The sequence below is a fragment of the Chiloscyllium plagiosum genome, chromosome 19, assembly GCF_004010195.1.
Source record: "Chiloscyllium plagiosum isolate BGI_BamShark_2017 chromosome 19, ASM401019v2, whole genome shotgun sequence".
Classification (NCBI taxonomy): domain Eukaryota; kingdom Metazoa; phylum Chordata; class Chondrichthyes; order Orectolobiformes; family Hemiscylliidae; genus Chiloscyllium; species Chiloscyllium plagiosum.
Genome location: NC_057728.1, coordinates 46,597,612 through 46,623,022, shown reverse-complemented (window position 1 = coordinate 46,623,022; position 25,411 = coordinate 46,597,612). Strand labels below are relative to the sequence as shown.

Here is a 25,411-nt window from a genome sequence, read left to right as displayed (position 1 = left end):
GGGGAAATTGATAATCTTTCAATTTGTGGTATTTGAGTAAGAAATTCATTTTTCATGCTTACTCCTAGATAAACCATATCAACTGTTGGCCATTTCCAATCTGGCTGAAATGGGATTGAGCCCATCTGCTTGTGAAAATCAATGTGTGTGCCAAACATTGGTCAAGCCAATAAGACGTAGTAAAGGATGAATAAAAAAGGATGATGCTGAGTTTCTCCAGAACTTTCTGTTTGTATTTCAGATTTCCAGCATCTGCAGTATTTTGCTTTTAATAAAAGCATGAGTCATGAGAATGGGGATATTTTGCATATACAGACTGGTCAATTTTATTTCTTCTAGTTGTTTCTGTTTGTTGAACAAAGTGGCACATCTTAACAACTAGTAAGCTCAAAGCAAGGATATATATCAGACTTTTTTCCCAACAGAGTAACAGAAGTGCGGACTTAAGTCATGCCAAAATTGTCAACAAGAGACAACATACAAACAATATGGTATCGTGTCACTGTGGGCCTTTCAGCTTGAAGGCTATTCTTGAAATACTGATAGAAATTCCATTAAATATATCCATCATTGAGCATTTAGTAGGATAGTTAAACCTTACATTTTACATCAAGCAAGCATTTAGATTAGCATAGAAGAATGATCCAAATGGTGATTAGGAGCAAATATCAATCAAAGAAAATAGAAACTAGAAAGTAAGATGGAATACATGGCTAAAGTAATCTGTGGATAGAGAGAAACTGAGTTAATGTTTTAAGTCTATGAGCTTGGTCACTGAACCAATTTCTCCTTATCCTTTTGACAGAATGTGAGTACCACTGGCTCGGCTACATTCAATGCCCATCCCAGTTGCCCTTGAGAAGATGTTGGTGAGCAGCCTTCTTGAACAACTGCTGTCAATGTCGAGTCAGCAGACCCTAAATCTTGTTAGATAGGAGTTTGATCCTGTGACAGTAAAGGAGCAGTGATATATTTCCAAATCAGAATAATATGTGACTTGGAGGATAACTTTCAAGCCTGGTGCTCCCATGCATCTGATGCTCTTATCCTTGTGGGTGGCAGAGGTCATGAATTTAGAAGGTGATATCTCAGAATCTTGGTGAATTGTTGCTAGTTATCTTGTAGGTGGTGCACACTACAGTCATTCGACATTGCTGAACTGTTTTGGGAAAAACTGGTAAAAGCAGCAATGGAGGGATGAGGGAAAAAAGTTTTTATGCTGTATGTATTTGGAATCTGGAGTTTACAGCTTAAGAATATGCCAGAAATTGGTTTAATTGAGGGATTTAAGAGGGAATTGGATTATTGTCTGAGAAGGAAGTGAAACTAGGTAAGTTCCTCCATCAGAGACTCAGCATGGATACAATGGTCTGAATGTCTCCTTCTGTGCTATAATTGTTATATGATTCTGTTCTAATGGCTTCAGGGCTGTATGTCTGTTAGTGACTCAGGCAGGTTGAGAAGGTTCTGACAGGGAGGAAAGACACCAGATGCTCTGTCATTTTGAATAAAACCTCTTCTTCCACTATGACAGGGCTTAAAATCCCAATCTCCTTCTTTCTTTAGTTGAGTATGCGACATGAGAAGAGGAGTTTAGATTTTCTGAAGCAATAAATGAAAGCCAGGAGTTTAGTCAGCTTGGATTGTAGCAATTACAACCAGAAGTGAGGAAGTCAAGTCCAACAGTAATGAAATAACTACGCTTCTTTGAAGTGAGAATCTTGTGGAGAACAAAGATGTTGTGTTATTGTTTTAAAACGGGTTCAGAAATGTGAAGTTTTGCTCATAATACAGTTGATAACCAACATAAGCCTGAGACTGTTTTTTAATGAAATAGGAGCAGAAAGTGAAATGAGCTTGACTAGACTAGGCAAGCGAAGAATATATTGAATATGACTAAGATTGATCCCTTAAACGTCTTCAGTTGAAAAAGAATGTGTCAGAATTGCAATAAGGCACAGTGGAGAATGGTAAAAGAAAGGTCAGCTCTCTTGTTGTTTATACAGAAAAGGAAGTAAAAGACTTTTCAAATACTTTCAGATTAGACGTAAATTCATAAAATGGCTAGGGAACAGTAAGAGGCCCTTTGGTCATCGGTCCTGTACCAGCTCTGCCAGAGTATAATTCAGCTTATCCCACTGACCCACTCTTTCCTCTTATCCCTGCAAATCATTTCTCTTCAGCGGCTTATCCAATTCCCTTTTGAAAGTCACAACTGAATCTGCCTCCAGTACATTCGCAGGCAGTGAATTTTAGATCCTAACCCCTCACTGCATGTTCCCATCAACAAATACATCTTCCCAGGTTGACTCAGGTTCTGCTGACAATCACCTTACACCTGATTGTCAAAGGGAACAGCTTCTGTCCATACGAATTTAGAGCCCTCATAATTTGAAACACCAAATTACATCTCAACATTCCCTTCCCTAAAGAAAACAATTCCACATTCCCTAATCCAGCCTCACAACTGAAGTGCTTTAGTTGCAGACTCTTCTTGGAAATCATTTCTGCACCCATTGTAAAGTGTTCACATTCACAGTTCAGTGACAGTTCCTTTGTGAAGAGTAATTACTACCTTAGAGACGGCTTCTGGGGTAAGACAAGTGCTCTTTGAAGATCATTTTGTGGCTAGGACTTTCTATAGTGAACCCTTCTTCGCCTCTATACAGAGCTTGTCCTCCTTCTTGCTTCTGCTTTACCCCCTCATTATGCTGTGATCCAAGAGGTACTGCAAGTGTTGTTCCCACAATTGGGAGAAACCTTTATATCCATAGGCCTTCAAAATGCACTCAACTCTTTGCAAAGGGGCAGCAGCATTCCCTGTTCATTGAAAGATCATGCAGTGTAAAGACAATAAATATAGGCTGACTCTTGAGTAACAATTAAGCAGGCCCCACCCATATCTCACTTACAGCTAACTACACCTCCCCCAGTACCTCAATTGATGCTCCCCAACAATAACTTTCCCTGCTGCACAACACCCACTACTGGACTGGACCTGAACCCCTGTCACTGGACCTGATCTGATGCTCTCCACTCCCCAAACAGGACCACACTCTGCACACCCCCACTGGAAGATTGATTCATTGCTTTTTCTCTCAGCAGTTGCCCTAAACTGAGATTTTTAATCAGTAAGTCAGGAATTTATTATGTAAATGTGAACCCCCTGCACTATGCTGACTGCAAACAGGTGGAAGTACCTGGAGAAAGAAAGCCAAGGAGGTGTATATTCTGACAAGCCAAAAGATCATCTAAGTGAACTCTCTGCACAGGGTTCAGGAACTGCCAAACTGTGTTCTCACCCTTTCCCCCACCCATACCAACCAGGGTTTTCTAATATTTGTGTCTGCAGGGGGAATTTATAAGTAGTTTAAAGTTTTCACCAGAGGAGTTAAAGCTCAACAGTTTCAAATTCATTATCGGTAGTTAGAATCTATTTGTTCCTCAAAAAGTAATTCTTGTTAAAGCCAGAAACTTGGTCCATGCTTTCTGTCAATCCATGTCTAAAAGACAGGGCGTTTAAGGAGTCCTGCAACTTTTAATTTTTTTTAAACTTTTAAATGATTTCAGGAGTAGCTCAGATTTCAATTCAGTCTGCTATCCCACTGAATCATGATACAGGCAATATGGGCTTTATTGCCAAGAAGATGTATCCACATTGAGCAGAAAACACATGTGTTTAAAAAATCTTTGAGTTTGTGTTACAAATAGTTTGATTTGTTCTATTCCATTTTCATTTCTCTTGTTAATACACTTCTGTTTGATTGCTCAAACAAAATCTGCAGAATTGTATGCTTATGTTTCAGCAAGAGACCACTTCAGTAAAATCAAAATTAAACAAAATATGATCTATTGAGACTGGTTTCAGAATAACATCATTTGGGATCATAACAGTACCTAAGCTCAATTCTAGACAGGTTCCCTTCAAGACCGAAACAGGTAATGGAAATGCAAGAAAGTATCAGGAAGGTGACATTAGAAAGCAATGTTTTCTAATTTCACACAAAATTCAGGAATTCCTCTGTTAGCAGCAAGATCAGATGGCCTGCAGCAGTTCAAGACAATAGCTCACCATCACTTTCTCAAGGAATAGGTATCACCAGTATCTGTGTGGAATTTACATGTTCTCCGTGTCTACATGAGTTTCTGCTGGGTGCTCCCGATTCCTCCCACAGTCCAAAGGTGTGAAGATTTCTGTCTCAGGGCGGCTCCAGAGAGGCTCAATACAAGCTGGACAAAAACATCTCACTTTGGGGCGGCACGGTGACTCAATGCTTAGCACTGCTGCCTCACAGCACCAGGGATCCGGGTTCAATTCCAGCCTCAGGCGACTGTGTGTATGGAGTTTGCACATTCTCCCTGTGCTTGCGTGGGTTTCCTCCAGGTGCTCTGGTCTCCTTCCACAATCCAAAGATGTGCAGGTTAGGTGAATCGGCCATGCTAAATTGCCCATGGTGTTCAGGGATGTGTAGGATTAGGAGCATTAATCAGGGGTAAATATAGGGTAGGGGAATGGGTCAGTGTGGACTTGTTAGGCCGAAAGGCCTGTTTCCACACTGTAGGGATTCTATGATTCTTGGCCTTGCCAACAATGTCCACCTCACTTGAATGAATTTGCAGAAAATGAGTACCTCAAATAATGTTTGGTAACGCTTTAATTAAGTATCTTGGGGCATTTTACAATGTTAATGTAAAATTGTTGTCCTTCAGAAGAATCAGTGTGTGGAATTCTAATATTTGTATCTAATTCCTTCATCCCCAACCACTCAGGATTCATGGACATCTAAGAGACACATGAAAGCCCTACTTGACAAAGGTATGCAGCAAGAAGTGGAAAATCATGTGTAACATCACCCAAATCTCCAAAGTGTGGACCTGGTGGCCAAGGCCCCTTGTTGGTACCACTAATTTGGGAAATTACACTGATCATTTTGGTTATTTCAATGACCCATTGCAGTATCATCCAATGCACGAAAAGGTGAGAAAGAATGGCATTTAGAGAACAATTTGAAATATCTCTCATGATTTCCTTTCCTCACTGAAAGTATTTAGTAAGCAACACAAAAGAATCTAACCAATGATAATTATTCCCTTTCCAAATATCTTTCACAATCAGAAGAAGAACAATTTTTGCTAATGATTATAATTGTAGCATATGGGAGTTTCATTTTTTAAAAAGGTGGTGCGAGAATTGAAGAGGGAAACTGACAGGATTTCAGGAAGGAAACTGCAATAACTGATAGAAATAATTGTTCACCACCTCAGGAGGTGATGACTCAGAATCAGGGCAGGATATGGATCCTGAGATGCTACAATCTCGCCTTATTAACACCAGATGTTTCCTATATTTCAAGGATGTTAGAGATGTTCATTGTATAATGGTTCTGCACTAAAATAGGATGAAATGGAAAAACATCAACATTACTGAACGTGCGCAATCATATTGGCTACGAACCAGCAGAAAATAATAATGCCATAATTACAGACTGAAACATGAAATGAGCACAGGCAGTTTAGAGCTAATTTTAAGGTCCATGAGTGGAGCCGGAAGGTAGTGGATAGGAATCATACATAGCCAGTTGGATAAACTGGTTAGCAAGAATGACGAGGATCTATCTGATTTAATATGGGGGATGAACTCCTGGCCCACATTGGCCAACCTTATCAGTTTGGGTTAACAAATTGCATAGTGAAACTAGTAACTTATGTAGATGGGAAACCTTACAGCTAAAAGGTAACAAAAGAAAAGTATTATGCTTAACAACCATTGGAATATTTGAACATTTTTGAAAAGTTTGTGGTCAAACAAGTAGAAGGTAAATGATTGACAGTATCAAGGTAGAAAAACAGTTTTAGAACTAGTGCTGGAATGATACATTAAATCTGGTGATGTCATACGCAATGAATTTGAGGTATTTAGCCCTTCCAGAGCACTTTCTCCAGGGGAGAGGCCTACACGCCTCACAGGAAGAGGAAGTCACATCCATTGCTATATGCCATGCTCATAGGCATGGGGACAGAAGCGGAAGAAGATGATGTGCCTTCAACTGGAAAAATATGCCCAGCCTTCAGTTCCATAAAAGAAGGCTATGGTAATGCATGGAGTGCTGCTGGGTAACCTGCTAAACATATACTTCTGACCCAGGCACATTTGATTCTTATTATTGCTGGCCATAGTAACAGATGGAGAAAAATATCATGGTTTATTATTCAGAGGATTAGCACACTCCAGTGTGAATTTCTGTGGGAGCTTGTTCTCTCACCTGCAGTAACTTTGGCAGAAGAGCCTTGGAATCTCCAGAAAAAAAATGCTTAAATTTAGGGTCAATATTCAAAAATTCCCAATCTAATGCCATTCTGGGAATACCATTGTTGCAAGTGCTGCTATAATTCAAGGAGGAGACTCAGTCTCATCATCACCTTCTCAGGTTATCTATATATGAGAAATGAATCTGTCTTTAGAAAAGTCACACACATTTTGAAAGAAAAAATAAAATAAATCTCATTGTTTGGTGTGTGGGAACTTGCCATGCAATAACGGGCTGCCACATTTTGGCTACATGTCAGCAGTGTCTACACTTGAAAACTATTTCTTAAACTGTGTAGCTATCAGGGAAATGCTATTGATGTGAAAAGCACTTTACCTTACAGTTTTACATATGGCTCTCATATACTCAGTCCCACATAACAACAAAAACAGCTTATTACAATGTTGCAAACTATATTGGAAGACATGTCTTGGAGACAACTTTGTAATGTTAGTCACATGCTTGCCACTTTAAGCCTTGGGCATTAGTCTTCCGACAGTGACAACAGGCCATGACAAGACAGCACCTCACAGCACCATGCATTCCACTCACCAACTTACAAGTTGCAGCAGTTACACACATCCCAGCTTTTGCAAGATGTGAACTTCAAGAGGTAGTAGAGGCTATATCAGAATGCAAATACGATGAAGAACAAGTAGTACTCACAAAAGAGAAGCAAGAATCTTCTGATTTATACCGGGACACCATTACATTGGGAAATTGCAGGAATGCAGTGATATTAGGTTGCCATGCTACACTTATATTACCAGTCAGCAGAAATGCAGATGATATGTCACCATTTCCATACATCTGTGAACATCACAGTGGATTGGAGCACTGCAGATAATGCTAGCTTGGTACCAAAACAATAAGTGCTTAAGTCTGTCAGCGTTCGTGTCAATCCCGTGGCACAGGTGGTGGCAGATTTCTCCAGCATTTGGCACAGTTCTGTCGTTACTTCCACTGACAACCTTAAACCATGCAGACGCCGCATCTTGGATCCAGGATCCTTAATCTAGGTAAATCGGTCTTTGCCTGAACATGTGGTTTGGATGGTGACGGTGAATAATTGAAGTCTTCCTCGGGATCAATCTTACCTGCATGGCAGCCATCCACACCTCCTCTTCTCTCTGCAGAAAACATAAATAGAGCAGATTCCCATAGGGAAATATTGTCACAATTTGTAGGACCTATTTTAATATAGCATCATGGAATTATGAGTTACTTATCCCATTGTCTTTGTATAAATTCTTTGATCCAATTATTTGTACACTTCAGCTCTTTCCCCATTGTTCAGCCATATTTTACTTTGCAAGCATTTATCCAGATCCATTGTGAACGTTATTATTGACTCTATCTCCAACATACATTCAGAACTACATGTTAATTCATACCAATTTGCTGCATCACCTTCTTCCCCCATTTTCTTTCCTCTTCTTTAGCCAATTAATTTATAAGAAATTTGCTCTGGTCACCAATTTTTCTGCTACCAGGAAGCAATTCCATTTATTTATTGTCTCATTTACTCATGATTTTGAGAATCTCTACTCTTTCCTTAACCTTCTCTTTTCTATAGTCGCAGAAACTGTAGCATTTCTTTTCACCAACATGGTGGATCAGAAACATTTACAAGGTGATCGTTCAAGCCTGATTTTAAACATCCTCTCTCCTTTTAACTGAAGCTGATGTACTTTAGATCCCCATTGTAAGTGCATGTAGCTAATGCAGACCATAAATCTGACCTGAAAACTGAAGAATATCAGGATGTTTAACTGGCATTATTAAAGTGCTGAATTGAAGGGTCTGTCTGTATGCAGCAAAAGTACCATGAATCATACACCACATCCACAAGAAACAATATACCAACAGGCTTTGATCCATCAAATCTACTTTGCTATTTTTTTCCATATGAGCCACCAAAATTCAACACTCTAATGCCACCATCACATTGGCAAAAAGTAGACATTAAATACTTCATAGTGGCACTAGTAGAATCCATCAAAAGGGCAAACCTAACATTGCTTGGTTGCACAGTGACCTCTTTAAAAGAAGCATATACTTGTTTTTAACTTTCACCTTCATTTAGGTCTGCCACATGAAAAGCAGCTTCATTCCATATTTCTGTCTCTACGAATAGCAGCACTCAGCTGTGCTATGATAGCATGACTTCCCAAAACCCAAACACCAATTATTTGAGCTCAGAGAACTAACGGGTTAAGCTCTGAAGACAGTCAGTTGGTACACAGAGCTGCATAGTAGTTTTTTTTTGGTTCATGCCATTTATATTATTTAAATTTTAAATATAATTATAATAGGCCCACTGCTGCACCCTTCAGAAAAGTCAAGTCTGTTTAGTATTAATCTCCTGTTATATACAGAAATGCAGTTAACAAAATAAAAGAGCTGATAATATTAATTCTGTGAGCACTGATAGCAATAAAAAGTCACAAACTGGCTTACCATCACTTTAAATACATATTAAAATATACAAATTCTCTTGTGCACTATCTTAATAAACTGCTTAATATGTTTAAAAGAATCCTCAGTTCACTATTTAATAAAATTTCTCACCTTGCTTATTATTTTCATTATTCTGTTAAAATATCACATATAAGAATTCCACTTTTTAGCTTTTCTTTCTTTTTCATTGGGCCATATTTATTGATTTTCTGTTTTGTGGAATGGATGTTCTCACTGTGCAGAAATGAGGGAGTACTCTTGACAAAAGCTTGTGAAGATTTTTTTCTGCATTATAGGTAATCACCTCAGCAAGATATATATAGATGAGGGAAACTATTTAGCTTGTCTATTTCAGTTTGCAGAGAAACCCAAGGTAAGTCTAACATAGTGCCAGAGATTCTTTCTCTCCTACGCTGCTGTGTGTACAATTCCAGATATCAATCAGTCATTGTAAGAACATTCCTTTTGTAAACATTTATCTGTGTTGCCTTTTCTGTTAGCTGTGAAGTAATGCTTTAGATAACATTTCATTCTGAGCTTACATACCTCTATGCATACCTCTGATGTATCTTATTACTAGTCTATTTTCATAGTTCCATTCTAAAAATCCTTGTTACAGAAGGGGAAAGCTCGTTGACAATCTCAGTACACACCTGGATGGATAAATGATGATAATAACAGACACCAGGATCAACTAAAGCCCTTTGCCAAAGTAAAATTTATTCTTGTAGGTCTGCTGACTCTAGTCAGGGAGAAATCTTAAGATCTACTCTTTCTGGGAACCATATCAAATGGCTGCTGGACTGGCACAAAGCAGGAGAATATTACTTGAGTGCTGCAAAGGCTCCAACATTTCATTGATATAATGCAAGCACAAATAGCCTGCCTCCTGGGAGGTAGTTGTCAGAATATTAATGCAGCATAAATAGGCACATCATGGAGTTCTGTCACTATCCATTAGACCACTTGGAAAATTAGGGCTCAGAAATCAATCTGTATTTGCTTTTGAGCACAGAAGTTGAGATTTATGACCCGTCCACACTGGTTCCCATGAGGCAAACAGCTTGCATAATTGGTGAAGGACAAGGGATTGTACCTCTCACACTGTTCAATGCCCCACAGTCCCATTACTTGTCCATATGCACACCCAAGCCAGAGCTCTTGCCTACTATCCAGGTACTGTCTCTCAGACTCATACACCATGCAGCAGTGCCAGCCAAAAACATAGCTCCTGCTGTTTCCACAGACGTCCAGCTGCTGAGCTATGACTGTCAAGTCACCCAATGATTAGTACACCACAGTTACTCACGTTCAACCTCTCCCTTTGCAGAAGATTCTCCATAACAAGTGGCAGCAGTACAGTTGTTCACAAACCCATTGTCCTCTCTAAAGGTGACAACATTTGTGTCTTATCATTAATCACAATGCTAGTATCCTTGCTTTTGACTGCCAGCCAGGCAACCCAGGCTGCTGACCTCCATGCCAAGGTGGCACAATCTGAAACCATCTCTGAAGGACCAGAGCTGCTCAAGAGGGTTTTGCAAGATCAGCTGCCAGTCTCTCTTGGTGGAAGTTAATAGAATTCCATCAGTCATGTTGTTTCAGCTCTTTGAGTAGCTATTTGAGTAGCATTGTATAGAAGTACAAGATTAGGGAAAGGCATCTAAGAGGACAGACATGCAGAGAATACCTGAAGCTGAATGGTTCTTTTCTGCTCATATCATTGGACCTCTTGCTTGACTAAACCTTCATGGCAGGGTTTTTGGTGGTGGTTTTACTGTAGGATTCTAACAAAGAGGATACTGAAATGGGAGGTTGTGGATGAAAGGAGCATTGCGTGTCCTGTAGAAATGCTGGTGAAAGGATACTGTTCCAAGGATTTAGGCATTCATGTAGAGCCCTTCTACTAGCAAAGGCATTCTAGATGTGTCTTCCCTGCTACTACCCCTTTCTCCCTTTGCACAGTTCTTTCCACCGCTGTAGCTCTGTTCTTCCTGCTACGTTGTTGGCCAACCGGCACTGTAATAGCAACCCGCATACCTATTGCAGGCTTTTCTTATATTGACAGGTCATGTGTTCCTCTGCCTCTTCTTGTGAGGACGCAGCATCACTCCATACCAAATCAAGCAATTCAATTTAATATCTCCCCATGCAACAAAACAAAAAAGACCCACAGTAGTTCAACAAACTTGGCACAAGCATAAATTGGTCTAAATTTGTGAGGAGAAAGTGAGGACTGCAGATGCTGGAGATCAGAGCTGAAAATGTGTTGCTGGAAAAGCACAGTAGGTCAAGGAGCAGGAGAATCGACATTTCGGGCATGAAGAAATGCTCATGCCCGAAACGTCGATTCTCCTGCTCCTTGGATGCTAAATTTGTGAGGTCCACCTTGGCAAGAAGTGGAGGCCGTTTGATATCATGATCTGGGAAGATTTGGGCATATGAATGACATGCTTGGGTGAGTATTCTGTCCAGCATGGAAAACCATGCAGACCAGTCCAGCAGTGGACCTGGGATACTGTGAGTCAGATTTGTCTTCGAGCTTTGTCTCAAATAATGCTACAGAACAAAATCTCTATCTGATGACCTTACTGAGCACAAATCATTGGAAAACTGTCCCTGAAGGCCTTGAGATCTTCATAGAATTAATATAAAATAAGAACTAATTTAGTTCCTCTGCTCAATCTAATTCAGACTCCTGTTACTGAACCTATTTAGTATGTGCAATTAGCATGCTACATTGTATTTAATTAATAGAATGTTTTTTTTTGCCATGCAAAGATTTATAAGAGTGTGGAATGCAACACTGAAGTGATGATTTCAGTTGAATTAATCGTGACATTTAAGAGGGAGTTGAAGAAGTATTAATGGTTATGGGAAGGAGCAAGGAAATGGAATGTGAGTAGGTAGGCCTCATGTGGAGTTGGCACTAGCAATGGGCATGGCAGGCTGAGAAAACCTCTCTCTGAGCTGGGATTTCAGAGCTATCAGTGATTACCATTTGAAAATCACCAAATACATTGTCAATTGACCCTGCCTGTTAACTGGGAGGAAGCTGAACATCCAAAGTGATCTACCTTAATTCTGAATATTGCACTTTATCTTAGATATACTGTTGCAGAGGCAAAGTAAAATCAAGAATGCAATGCTGGAAACCAAATTGAAAGTTTGGATGAAGGGCCTACAGCTGAAATGTCCACCTGCATATCGTGTCTGTGTTCATTTTTAAAATCCAATCATACGTTTGCAACATAATTCTGGACAGCAGGCAGCATGTTCCACAACTTGCGCTCTTTACCACTGTCAACTGAATTTGTCATCTGTTGTAATTTTCAAAAATGTTATTTGTTTTAATATATATATAAAGCAAAATAAAACTCACCTCATGATGAAATTCAGATGTAATGAGCTGAGCAGTGGTAAGTTCTAGAAGCCCTGATTGGCACAAACAAAATGCAATCACAAGTGTACCATACAACTGAAATGAAGTGACATGAACTTCCATTTGATTAATATAAGGTAATAACATCTCTTGAATAAATTACAGAGAATATTGTACTTGGAATTATTCTATTGTACAGTACAATTCAAACAATGTGAACTGCTAAGTGAAGCAGTGAAATATTGAAATATTCTTCATAAGTTTGAATACAGGGGCTAGTTGGCTGGCATCTGGTCAAGACTAATGCCAATGGAGAGGGTTTGATTTGTTGTAGCTGAGGTAGACTTGGAACCTTTCTCTTTGTCCTGCCCCGAGAAGGCAATGGCAAGTCATCACTATGAAAAATTGCCAAGGAAATGATGCAGGATGAAGGAGACAACAAGCCAAGGACCTGCCATTGAGTGAATCCACATGAATGACTGAGTGAATATTGATAAATGTTATGCCAAGTCTTATCAGATATTGTTATTATACTTGGGTCAATTTTGCATGCCTTTACCCACTAGAAAACATCTATTCCCAAAGTACTATAGCTATGAAAACCATAATACCAGGTCTTTGCCCTCAACACCTCCATTATAATGACTGAGAACTCTTCAGGAGCAATGGTAGTCTGATCGTTTGGCTCCAACAGGTACAGGCCCAGTGTTGCTAGGGTAATAAGGAACAAAGAGACATTCTCAAACCCCTCTCTCTACCTTCTGTAGCAGCATTCATTGGAAACAAAATGCAAAATCACCTTAATAATGGTATTATGGGCTTGTACAAAGATCTTCACTCAGTCTGAATGGTCTAATGGAAATCTATCAGCAGAGGATCAGAATTGACACTTTGTTTTGTCTACTTACCCACTGAACATTTAACAGCCAAAGAAACCATTAGCCGTGATTACACCTACAGATTTCTCAGAGCTGGAGCTGTAGTGCCTCTTTGCACCCAAACTAGCCAATGGGAGAGCCAGTCTGGGGAACGGGTCTGTACTGGCAATGTTGCGGGGCCTCCGTGGTGTGGCATCAAATGCCACACCAACTGGATGAGTGTGGGTCGACTGGTAAGTCCAAAATGAGGACATAGTGTAGCCAAGAAAATTAGCCTCTGAACAATGCTAGAAAATGCCAATATGCACTTGGAAACCTTAGACCAAAACCTTATTTTTATTTGTGAATTCAGCTTAGTCAGTTTTGTGCTGTGCAAAGTAGACAATGGCAGCCTAAAATCTTGCCGTGTGTGTGCAAACTTCCTTTATTAATACTGTCTAACTGCACGTGTAGCTTCGCTTAGTTTCAGAACCTTTGTTGCTTTCAACGCATTGAATTGCTACTGTTAAAATTGGACTATCTTGAGCATCAGCTGGTCCCATGTTAACAAGTAGCAAGCACAAAACCCTTCGATATTGGCTAAATAACATGCTTGTTTGTGCATTTCTTCAGTGTGGAATATATGTGTGCTTGTTACTTCTCAACATTTCAAAAACTTGGTGCATAATCTTCTTTAACATTCATCATTCATCTTGGATGAATTGGAATGAATTTTGGACAAGTTTGGAATGTGGAGTCAAATTGCTGCAGAATTTGAATTATTCATATCTGAACTTAACCATTTAAAAAAAATGGACAGAGATGCAGTGACTGTTTAAAAACCAAATGGTGGGACTGTAAAAAATATACAATTACAAAACTACTATATGGGTCATTTAACCCCTGCTGGGTAAATTAAAAAATGTAAAGAACATTTTAAACTTGTGCAGAGCAACACAAACAACATTATTTCAGTTTGTTTTAATCTATAATTTGGCAGTTCTTTTCACCCACTGAACTACTGGACAACTAATAACTTCAAGCGAGCATTGAAAGAAATATCACTGATAGATATTCCCATCTTCATGAAATGGACATCACAGCTTGATTTTCCTCAAACCATTGTAGAAATTGATGCTATAGATTGTTACCAACATACCACAGGAATCTGAACACCACACTTGACAATCACAGGATTAGACACCATAGACAAACAGTACACTACATCACCATGGAAATCAAATCTAAATAGGCACAGCTTTTAAAATCAGTTGCTAATAATCTGACTGCCATGCAGAGACAGAAAGTTTGCTAAGATAGCCATGCAAAATAGTGTTGGCATGCAGCATAATTAAAAAACAAGTATTTGGGAACTGAAATTTCTTTAGGGCTGTGGGATCTTTCAGCACAATGGAGAGCACTTGACCCACTGTGTTAGTCTCAGCTCAATGTTACTGTAATATAAAAGGAGTTTCACTGGTCCACTCTCTCCTCATAACCCTGTATCAATCTCAGTTTAATAGCACAGCCTCTGCTCTAATCTCACCATGTTGACCTGTATTTTCTTAAAGTCATCCCAATACTCCATTGTCTCCCCATCATCATACATCAACCATAGAATCATAGAATCCAAAAGTGTGGAAGCAGGCCATTCAGCTCATTGAGACCTACCGACCCTTTGATGACCATCCCACACAGACCCACCTCCCTGCGGTATCCCAATAACACTGCATTTCCCATGCCTAATCCACCTTGCCTGGACACCATGGGCAACTTACCATGGCTAATCCACTTAACAATGGAGAACCAATCCCATCATCCTACTTTCTCTCGTTGGGTCACTGGCCCACAGATACCAGTATACCCCAAGATGTGGCTTCCTCAGGGATAGGCATGTGGTACTGCTAGTAAACTGACTAAGTAGTCAGGCAGGAGGCTGGAAGAACACAGCAAGCCAGGCAGCATCAGGAAGTGCAGAAGTTGATGTTTCGGGTGTAACCCTTCTTCAGAAGGATTCAGAAGGTGAGTGGCTTTACACCTATCTTCTGAATTCAGCGTACCTCTGTGAGAAACCACTGTGATTGGCCATCACCTCTGACCCTCCCCACATGATGCCTAACCCTCCCCAAACTTCACTCTAGAGAGGCTGATCACATCCCTTCCAGGGTCCTCTGATTAAATACAATATCTGAGCTCTCCTCAGCAGGTTTTCAATAGTACTTCCACACCATACCTCTGACACCACCACATCACCTCAAGGCATCCCTGAACACCTCTTCTACTATGCTCCCAACTGTACTCCCAGGTTTCTGATCACCTCCTCCTCCCTCCCCCATTGTTACCCTGAGGTTCTCACCTTGTCACCTACCATGGCTCTCTTTCCAGTATCAGCCTCACCTTCAAGACCAAATCCCTTACCATCCCTGAGATTTTCTCCAAACTTCACTGTGGAATCACCAGTTCATGTGACTTTCAATGCCTATCCAGTTGGACATCAGATTGTAAATATGGCTGATGTCTGGGGATACTGGTCAGGGATGTCACACACGCACTGTGGTGTTCCAATTCCATAGTGGGATTCAAACTCCTGACTTCCAGAGTCTCGAGGAATTTCTCATCTATCAGGTCAAAATCCAGACCTTGATCAGTTTGATCTGAATTTTTGTACACGCAGAGAGACTTCCTATAATACTGACAATGGCAGCAGGGGCCTGAATCTAGAATGCCACACCTACCATTTTCATTTGGTGCTTTGTGTGAGTGGAGGTGAAGGAAATTAGGACAGGTTTGAAACTGGACGCCTGTGATTCATTGAGATAGCTGCCCCAGGAAGGTCTGACTTTCACTACTGATTTGTTCAAAATATGATTGCCCACTTTAGACCTGGTAGGAGAAGGTCTAAAGGTACTGGACTTATCTGGAGAGGTGGCATATCCTTTTGGATATGGCCCTGGAACACCTCAGGAACTGTCAGGGTGTCCCTTTTGGGATTCTTAAACAGAGACATGAATGTGCTTGAAAAATGCATGAACTCATTGCAGTTGTCAAAAGGAGCTGCCAAAGTGTAAATGCATTTCAAACTCATTTTAATATTTGAAAATATTGTCTGTAGTGCTAAAAAATATCAGTGCTTGCTTTTCATTCTGTCTCTCAACATAAGTCTCAGGTTACAAATACAGGATTAGTGCTGAGTGACTGATTTTACACTTTAACTACCACAACTGGTTGCCTGTCAGTTGATTGTCTGTTTGGCTGCCTCAAGTCATTATAAACCTTTTGAAGTAGGACTGCAAATTCCAGTGCTTATTTTTAGAAAGGATTAAATGAATTTAAATGTAGCAGTTGTGTGTTTATCAAAAGTGAATTTATCAATACCAACTTCAAAAACTTTGTTTGATCCCAGCATGTGTCTTGAGGTCCTTCCACGGTGGATACTGCGTTAGTTGGCATGGTTGGTGCAAGAGCAAAGGAGGGGGTACATTAGTATGAGAAAATTATGGATAATGGGATGGATAGAGAGTCATAGGTTGTCATGGAGGGGATGATGGGCCATGTGGTGTCCACGGAGGGACGTGAAGTGCCATGCGTTGGCATGGGAAAAGTGTGGAGGGATGAGATCTGGAAGATTGTCTTTCATTTCTCTTTCAAGGTTAAGATAGATTGCTGGTGCAACCACTCCTGCACCTGGAAGCCTCTGCAATGTAAAAGCCAGTCCCTTCAGATCGAACACCTGCAATCCCAGAACATTCCATCCCAGGTTGGATTTGCCAAGTTGGGAACCATTCCATCACTGGGAAAATTGAGGTCTTTCTCTTCCAGATGTACTTGCGCTCAACTATGCACAAAACGCATAAAAAAACCTCACTTGCCAAATTTCAATTCAAACGTACACTATATCAATAATTGTTATCAAAAGACAGTTCTTAGATTTTTTTTGCAGGAAACTCTAATTACTGCATGATATGTATTCAACAATCTCTTGCATATCCCAGAGGCATTATGTTGCTAGCCTTTAGCTACTTTAGACAATGCTCTGGAACTTGGTTCCGTGTCTCCCTGCCTCATTCCCTCTTTTTCCTCATTTAAGATACTCCTTAAACCTTATTGCTCTGACTAAATGTCATGTATCCCGTTTCTCACAAGGCTAAATGACAAATTTTGTCCGACAACACTCCTGGGAAGTGTTTGAAGGCATTTTATCATGTTAGTGTTACTATATATTGTCATTTGGGTGTCAGGTAGTTTTCTAGTGAATGTTTGTGAATTATTTCCTTGTGAATTGTGACAATAATGTGCTGATCATTAATCTGTTAATGTCACTGAAGCATTAATGCTCAGGAGCATCCATCTGACAACCATTGTTTTCACAAATCTGGGATGCAGTTAAGAAAAAAGCACTGCATCAAACAGCTAACCTAATCTTCCAAGACATTGTTCATTGTGAAAAACAAGGATAAATTACATCTCCTGTACCTTTTCTGAGAACAACTGTTCATTTTCTTATACATTTTTCAATTCTTTTACCCTCATTATGCCTCAATTTTCTCTGTATTGAATGATATGTTTTCTCCTGCTCTCTCCTCTTTCCCTAGCCCTTTTTTTTTGTTCAGTTTCTTTTTTCTTTCTCTAACCTGCCCTTCTATTCCTATTTACCTTCCAAATTGGAAACTTCTATCATCTACCACCTGCAAGTATCCCTCCAACCATCCTGCCATTCTTTCACTGCTGTTGGAACATCCTAGAACTCCCTTCCTAAGAGCATTGTACGCATCTCTACGTGCTAGGGACTGCAGCAATTCAAGAAGGTGGTTCATAATCATCTGTTCAAGGGCATTTTCTTCGGCATCATGGTGAATCCAGCCATAGAGTCATAGAGATGTACAGCATGGAAACAGACCCTTCAGTCCAACTCGTCCATGCTGACCAGATATCCTATATCAATCTGGTCCCATTTGCCAGCACTTAGCCCATATTCCTCTAAACCCTTCTTAGTCATATACCCATCCAGATGCCTTTTAATGTTATAATTGTACCAGCATCCCCCAAGTCCTGTAGCAGCTCATTCCATACACACATCAACCTTTATGTGAAAAAGTTGCCCTTTAGGTCCCTTTTACAATTTTCACCTCTCTTCTTAAACCTATGCCCTCTAGCACTGGACGACCCCTACTCCAGAGAAAGACCTTGTCTATTTACCCTATCCATGCCTCTTGTGATTTAAAAATCTCTAAAAGGTCACCCCTCAGGCTCTGAAGCTCCAGAGAAAATAGCCCCAGCCCATTCAGCCTCATAGTCCTCAAGTTTTTTTGAACTGTACTACGTGGACTTTGTCTTAGATTCTCTTTTTTAATTTTTGTTTTCTTTATTATATTATTGTGAAGGTCTAGTAATCTGAACTCTTATTTCTTTATTTTCTAATTTATAACTATGATTTTGTACTTTTGAAGGTTGGTAGTGCTGGACATTCTTTTTTATTTTTCTAATTTTTTTTCCTAAGAATTTGTACTCACGAATCTCTATCTAGATAGGTACCTTTGTACCTAAAATAATGCTGTAAGTGGTGACTTGTAAACTTTCCATGGGCGATAAAGCTAATTCAATTAATTTAATTCAGTTAGGGATCATAAGAAATCTTGGCCTTGCCAGTGCTGCCCATATCCCATGATAAAAATAGGTTTTACTTGAAAAAAGATTTTTGCCCTAACAAGTTTTGGGATTAATCTGAAATTTGTGACTTCTTTATGTTTAGTTACCAAACTAAACACTTTTGCTCGTCAAGTGTATGGAATGAGCTGCCAGAGGAAATGGTGGAGGCTGGTACAATTGCAACATTTAAAAGGCATTTGGATGGTCATATAAATAGGAAGGGGTTGGAAGGATATGGGCGGGTGCTGTCAGGTAGGACTAGATTGGGTTGGGATATCTGGTCGGCATGGACAGGTTGGGCCAAAGGGTCTGTTTCCATGCTGTACATCTCTATGACAATGACTCTATGACTTGAATTTGTGCAGCATGGGTAATGATCTCAACTAGCAATGCATGTTGGTCTTGAAATAATCATTGCCAATTTGGGATTGGAAATGACTGGTTTCCTGAGCTGTTCCTGACGCTAACTATTTGAAGCAGAAGGAGAAATGTCTTGGAAATGTTGGGGCTGAAGTTTAGCTGGAATTGGTGACATCAATTGCCTTGAGTTTCAAGGAGGGTTTCTCTATATGAGGCCTCATGAATTTTCCTGCACTACCATTCCAAGCTCACCTCATTAGTTGTGTATCACGTCATTATGATGCCCCATTCATCCAATAATAGCCTGATTCTCCCACTTGCCATAGATGGAAGTAGTTGCCACCGCATGATTACTACTGGATTCTTGAGTCTGGCTCCATAGCCTGTCAAATGCTGGAGCTACTCTTGAAAACATTTGCACCAGGATGTGGCAGTCAAAAGGAAATTAATGCTCTATTAACAGTGATAGGAAACTTCAGTCCAATAACATGGTGGTGCACAGGACATAGAAGAAGCCACAACACCAGATCATGCCAGTCTGGTCCAAACTCAACCATGAATTCAACCAACTGGAGGAACTCCCAGTCACGTAGGAACAAAGTCATTGACCTTTTTCTATTCCACCAGGGTGAGTGCCACCATCTTCTCTCCACTACTCACATCACTCCCACTCTGCCACTGCACCACCTTCCCTCCAAGGCTCAGTGTTGCTTTGCAACATTTCCCTCAAATTACCCTTACCCCCTCACTGCCAACCCCTGCTAACCCTGCTTGGCCTTGGTGATTTCTACTCATTCACCCAGGACTTCTCATCAATGTACCCTCACCTACACCAGCTGTGACACCCAATTTTAAACTCACTCAAATAAGAATGAGATAAGAGGCATTGTCTATCAGTGTCCAACCCTGCTATTACCCCAACTACAAATGTATCCTTAACATGCCAGAATGATTACAATTTGTTTGTGACACATTCTTTCCTCTGTCTCCTGCAGCTACGATCGACATGACTATGGTGGCTGAGGTCACGAGGGAAGCCCCACAGGATGTCCCCTCTTCCACCTCTGAGGCACCCAGGTGGAGGAGGAACCACGTACAGGCGCCCCCTCCCCCTCTCCCCCCCCCCCCCCCCACCAGAAGCCTTCTCTCACAAACTTCCAAAGGTGGATAGGTCTTCTAGTTCCGCTGTTCCTGCCATCTTTACCACTGTGAGAGGTCAGGCCAAGGAGGATGCAGTTGCATCTGGGTGGGTCATACTCAGTACATCTGGGCCATCTAGACACAAATATTCCTGGGATCACCTGACCAAAGTTCCAAGGCCAGCTGAGTTTCTATGAAGGGCAGGGTCCCTCCACTCTGACTATGGAACCCAGGCCTCCACTGAGACACAGTGGAAGGGAAAGAAGCAAGAAGAACCTGAGGGCACATGGATGGAACAGGTGACAATTCAAGGTAAATCAATTCTCACATTTGTAAATATATGGTCATTGTCAGCTGTTAATGTACATCTGCATCCAGCTGCAACTACAACATTGAAGGTACACAGCCTACCCATCCTTAGCACTACACAATGTTGGATGGGTGAAGCTGCGAAGTGAGCAGCCTCTCCACCACTTGCAGGCTTCGGGTACCTGGAAGGTGATTGGTACAACCCGAGTCCATCTTTGCAGGCTCCAAAACATCCACTTATGCTTCATGACGCTACATGATATGGTCAAAAGTGCAATGAAATGATCTGCACACAGGAGGTTAATGCCTAAGGTTCACCATTTTTAAATTCATTCTTCTGATGTGGGCACTGTTGGCTGGGCCAGTTTTTATTGCCCACCCCTAGTTGCCCTTGAGAAGGTGGCGGTGAGCTGCCCTCTTGAACTGCTGCAGTCCATGTGCTGGAGTTTGACCCACAAGGCCTTTAGGCAGAGAATTCCAAGATTTTGACCCAGTGATAGGGAAGGAACAATTATATATCTCCAAGTCGGGAATGTGAGCAACATGGAGGGGAACTTGAAGTGGTGGTGTTCTGGTATTTCTGCTGCCCTTGTCCTTATAGATGGAAATGGTCGTGGGTTTGGAAGGTGCTGTATAAGGAACCTTGGTGAATTTCCGCTGTGCATGTTATAAATGGAACACGCTTTTGTTACTGATTCTCAGTGGTGGAAGCAGTGGATGTTTGTAGTTGTGATGCTGTGGGCCCACCGAGTGGGCTGCTTTGTCCTGGATGGTGTGAAGTTTCTTGAGTGTTGTTGGGGCTGCACCCATCCAGGGTACAGTATTCCAACACACTCCTGACTTATGCTTTGGAGAAGGTGGACAGACCTTGGGGAGTCAGGGAATCAGTTACTCATTGCAGGAATCCTAGCCAATCACCTTCTCGAATAGCCACTGTTGTATGACTTGTTCAGTTCGGCTTCTGATTCATAGTAATCCCCAAGATGTTGCTAGTGGAGGATTCAGCAAAAGTAATGCCATTGAGTCAACAGGTTATTGTTCGATTCTCTCTTGCCGTAGATGGTTATTACTGGTTCTCATGTGGTGTGAATGTTACTTGCCAATTATCAGCCTAAACCTGCATATTGTCCTTGTCTTTCCGTATCAGGACATTGACTGCTTCAGTATCTGAGGAGTTGCAAATGGTACTAAACATTGTACAATCATCAGCGAACATTTCGAACATTATTTATGAAGGGAAGGTCATAGCTGAAGCAGCTGAAGATGGTTAGGATGAGGACATTAGCCTGACGACCTCCTGCAGTGGTGTCCTGGGGCTGAGATAACTGACCTCCAACAACCACAACCTTCCTGCTGTGTGTCAGGTATGACTCCAACCAGTGGAGAGCTGTCCTCCATTTCAAAATTACACCAGTTATGATTGGGTTCCTTCATGCCACGTTTGGTCAAGTACAGCTTTGATGTCAAGTGCACTCATCTTCATCTCACTTCAGGAATTCAGCTCTTTTCACCATGTTTGAACCAAGGCTGTAATGAGATCAGGAGCTGAGTGGCCCTGATTGAACCCAAACTGGGCATCACTGAGCACATAATCGCTGAGCAGGTGTTGCTTGATAGCGCTGCTGATGACATCTTCCATCACTTTACTGATGATCAAGAGTAGGCTGATGGAACAATAATTGGCAAGGTTGGAGCTATCCTGGTTTCTGTGTACAGGATATACCTGGGCAATTTTCCACATTGTTGGACAGGTGCCAGTATTATAACTGTATTGGAAAAGTCTTTTGAGATGCATGGCTAGTTGTGGAGCGCTCTTGTTTAGCACTTTTGCTCGAATGACGTCAGGACGTGTAGCCTTTGCAGTATTCAGGGCCTCCACTGTTTCTTGACATTATGTGAAGTGAATTGATTTGCTGAAGATTGGTATCTGTGACATGGGGGACCGTTGTAGGAGGCTGAGATGGATCATCCACTCAGCACTTCTGACTGAAGATTGTTGCAATTGTATTAACCTTACCTTTTTCATTTATGTGCTGGACCGCCCCCTCAGTGAGGATGGGGATATTTGTGGAACTTCCTCTTCTAGTGAGTTGTTTGACTGCTACCACCATTCACGATTGTATGTGGCAGGACTGCAGAGCTTAGATATAATCTTTTTAGCCAAGTTGCTTAGCTCTGCCTATCACTTTTATGTAAGTCATCTTGTGATGTACCTTCACTAGGTTGATGTTAGATATACTGTTACGCATACTGAATTTTGCTCCTGTTATGCACTCTTGCATTCTTCATTCAACCAGAGTTGATCCTTTGATTTAATGGTATTAGTACTGTGGGGAATATGCCAGGCCAAGAGGTTGCAAATTATTTTAGAACACAAATTCTGTTGCTGCCAGTGACCAGAGCACCTCATGGATGCCCAATCTTGAGTTGCCAGATCAGTCTGAACCATATCACAAAATATGATGGAGCTCATCCTCAATGTGAAGATGAACCCGCATCTTCAAATGGACCGTGCGGTGGTCACTCTTACCGATAGTGCTGCAGTCAGATGTATCTATGGCAGGCCAGTTGATAGCAATGAAGTCAAATATGTTTTTTTGTCCATGTTGGTTTCGTCACCACCTTCCACAGACCAAGTCCAGAAGCTTTGGCTTTCAGTACCCAAAACATTTGGCCAGTAGTTGTGCTGCTGAGACACTCTTGGTGTTGACCTTGAAGTCCTCCTCTCAGAGTACATTCTGCACCCTTGTCACCCTCGGTGCTTCCTCCAAGTGTTGTTCAACATGCAGGAGTACTGATTCACCAGTCAAGAAAGATGGAACGTGGTACTCAGCAGGTTTCCTTGTCCCTGTTTATCTGGTGCTCTGAGACTTCATACTATCTGAAGTCAATGTTGAGGACTCATAGGGCAACTCTGACTTGACTCTATACCATTGTGCCTACACCTCTGTTGGTTCTATCCTACTGATGGGACAGGGCATATCCAGGGATTTATGGTGTCTGGAACATTGTTTATAAGGTATGATTCTGAGCGTATGACGATGTCAGGCTGTGAGTTCACTAGTTGCGAACCAGCTGTCCTGATTTTCACACAAGCTCACAGATATTGACACAGAGAAGTTTGCAAGGGTGACAGGGTTGAGTTTGTCATTGTCATTTCTGGTGCATAGGCCAAGTAGTTCAAGGAGTTTGATTCCTTTTCTGAGACATTTTGGTGGTTGATGCAACCAAGTGGTTTGCTAGCCATTCAAAGAGCAGGTAAGAGTCAACTATATTGCTGTAGGTCTGGAACAGCATGTAAGCCAGACCAGGGAAGGACAATAGTTTTCCTTTCTTAAAGGCCATTAATGAGCCACATATATGTTTTATCACAATCAACAATGGTTATATAATCATCATTATACTTTTAATTCAAGATTTGAACTGAATTCTACAGTTGTTATTCACAGCACAATGCAAGGAACCAGTGAATCTCAAGGTTAAGCCCTTACAATTGATGAATAACCAAATGTGCACATTCCCTTTCCTGTGAATCCCACGGGCTTTGAACTTTCCCAAGTTCCCTCCCAATTTCTCTAAATCTTCATCACACCAATTTATGCCCCAACCGCAAGCATATCAAGTAAACAGACCAGGTGTGGGAGTGCACTGTCACTCTATGGAAACCAGAGGTCTGCTTCCAGTTAATGAATCCCCCCCTCTCACATTAATCTTTTCCTTTCAATGCTCTATCACATTTTATGCTTCCCATTTCACAACTGTAATCCTTTCTGAATTTGAAAATGCTGCCTCCAATCCTGCTATTCATACAGTTAAATAGCTCGGCTTATCTCTTGCAGTAGTGGCCCCCAATTATTCCCCTTGAGTTTCACTGGACTGACCACGATTGAAGCCTACAGAGCAACTTTGCTGGACAGCTTCAATTGGAGTCACTAGACCCTTGTAAAACTCCCTGACCGTCTTCCTCCAACTCCGTGGCCTGTTGCACTGGCGCCATTGGGTTGACTGTGGCCCATTCCCCAGACTGTAGAGATATTGACGTCCCCTGCTCCTGGGTGATGGACTGAACATGCTTAAGCCCCGGGTCTGATATCGAACGCTGATCTTAACTTGTTGTATGGGGCTCACTGACTGAAGCATGTCTCCCTTGACTTGACTGAAGATATTCAATTTAAGAATGTTAAATACACAGGTGGTACACTGTGTAGTTGTAAGATTGATGTAGTAAGCTGCTGTATAACAGGATGCTCATCCCCCTAACTGATGACTACCGACAATCAGGAGAAGCTGTTTGGCTTTGTGTCTGCACGAAGCAGGAAGGCCAGGCAGAAAGACTGTGAATCTTTTAGCTGCGGCTGAAGCATCAAAGCACCAAAAGGCAAGACAAGATAGGGGTGTTATGGGCATCAAAGTAGGCACAAAGTGTGTGAGTGCTAAGAAAGCAAATGAGGAGCCCTTAGATGCAGCCTGGTCTAGTCCATGAGTAAGTTGCCTGCCCTGAATGCAAAGTGTCCAGGCAGCAGCATTGTAATGAAAGGTGCCAGAACAGTCTGAAGTGCAACACTGAGGTACAGACATGCACTGTAAGAGGATCAGAGATGGCCACTTATGGTACAGTAAGGCTGGTATAAGTTTGGTGCCAATGTCTATCGGTGTGGGTTGTACAGTGTGACAGCCCATGGTACGCTCCCTGTGACCTTGGTGACTGCTGTCCAAGGGGAATGCTTGGAGGAGCACATGGCAAGAAAAGGGTCTCTAGGTTACCACCCTGACTTTCATGTCAGGAATATCTGGTTTCTATCGGATGGAAGGATGTTGTTTGCATATAAATGAGTTGAGATAAGATACTAATGAAGATCACATTGAGAAATAATCCATGCAAATAGACTTTCACAGCCGACTAGTGAGAATCCTGTCGCATCATCCAACACTTGGCCAAAAAATGGGTC

At 41.4% G+C, this 25,411-nt stretch overlaps 1 protein-coding gene across 4 annotated transcripts in view; it reads right to left on the bottom strand.

Annotated features, from left to right (window-relative positions):
- Positions 1–4,503: 4,503 nt before the first annotated feature.
- Positions 4,504–25,411, bottom strand: part of LOC122559750 (potassium voltage-gated channel subfamily C member 2-like) — a 188,038-nt gene continuing 167,130 nt past the window's right edge. The window contains exons 3-4 of one of the 4 annotated variants that reach the window (XM_043709706.1): positions 12,151–12,203; positions 4,504–7,438 (exon numbers count right to left, since the gene is read on the bottom strand). In XM_043709706.1, the coding sequence (XP_043565641.1) occupies positions 7,319–7,438; positions 12,151–12,203 (173 nt within the window). In that variant the 3' untranslated portion in view covers positions 4,504–7,318. The remainder of the gene's footprint in view (positions 7,439–12,150; positions 12,204–25,411) is intronic. The other 3 variants (XR_006314542.1, XR_006314540.1, XM_043709703.1) reach the window with 3 other exon arrangements.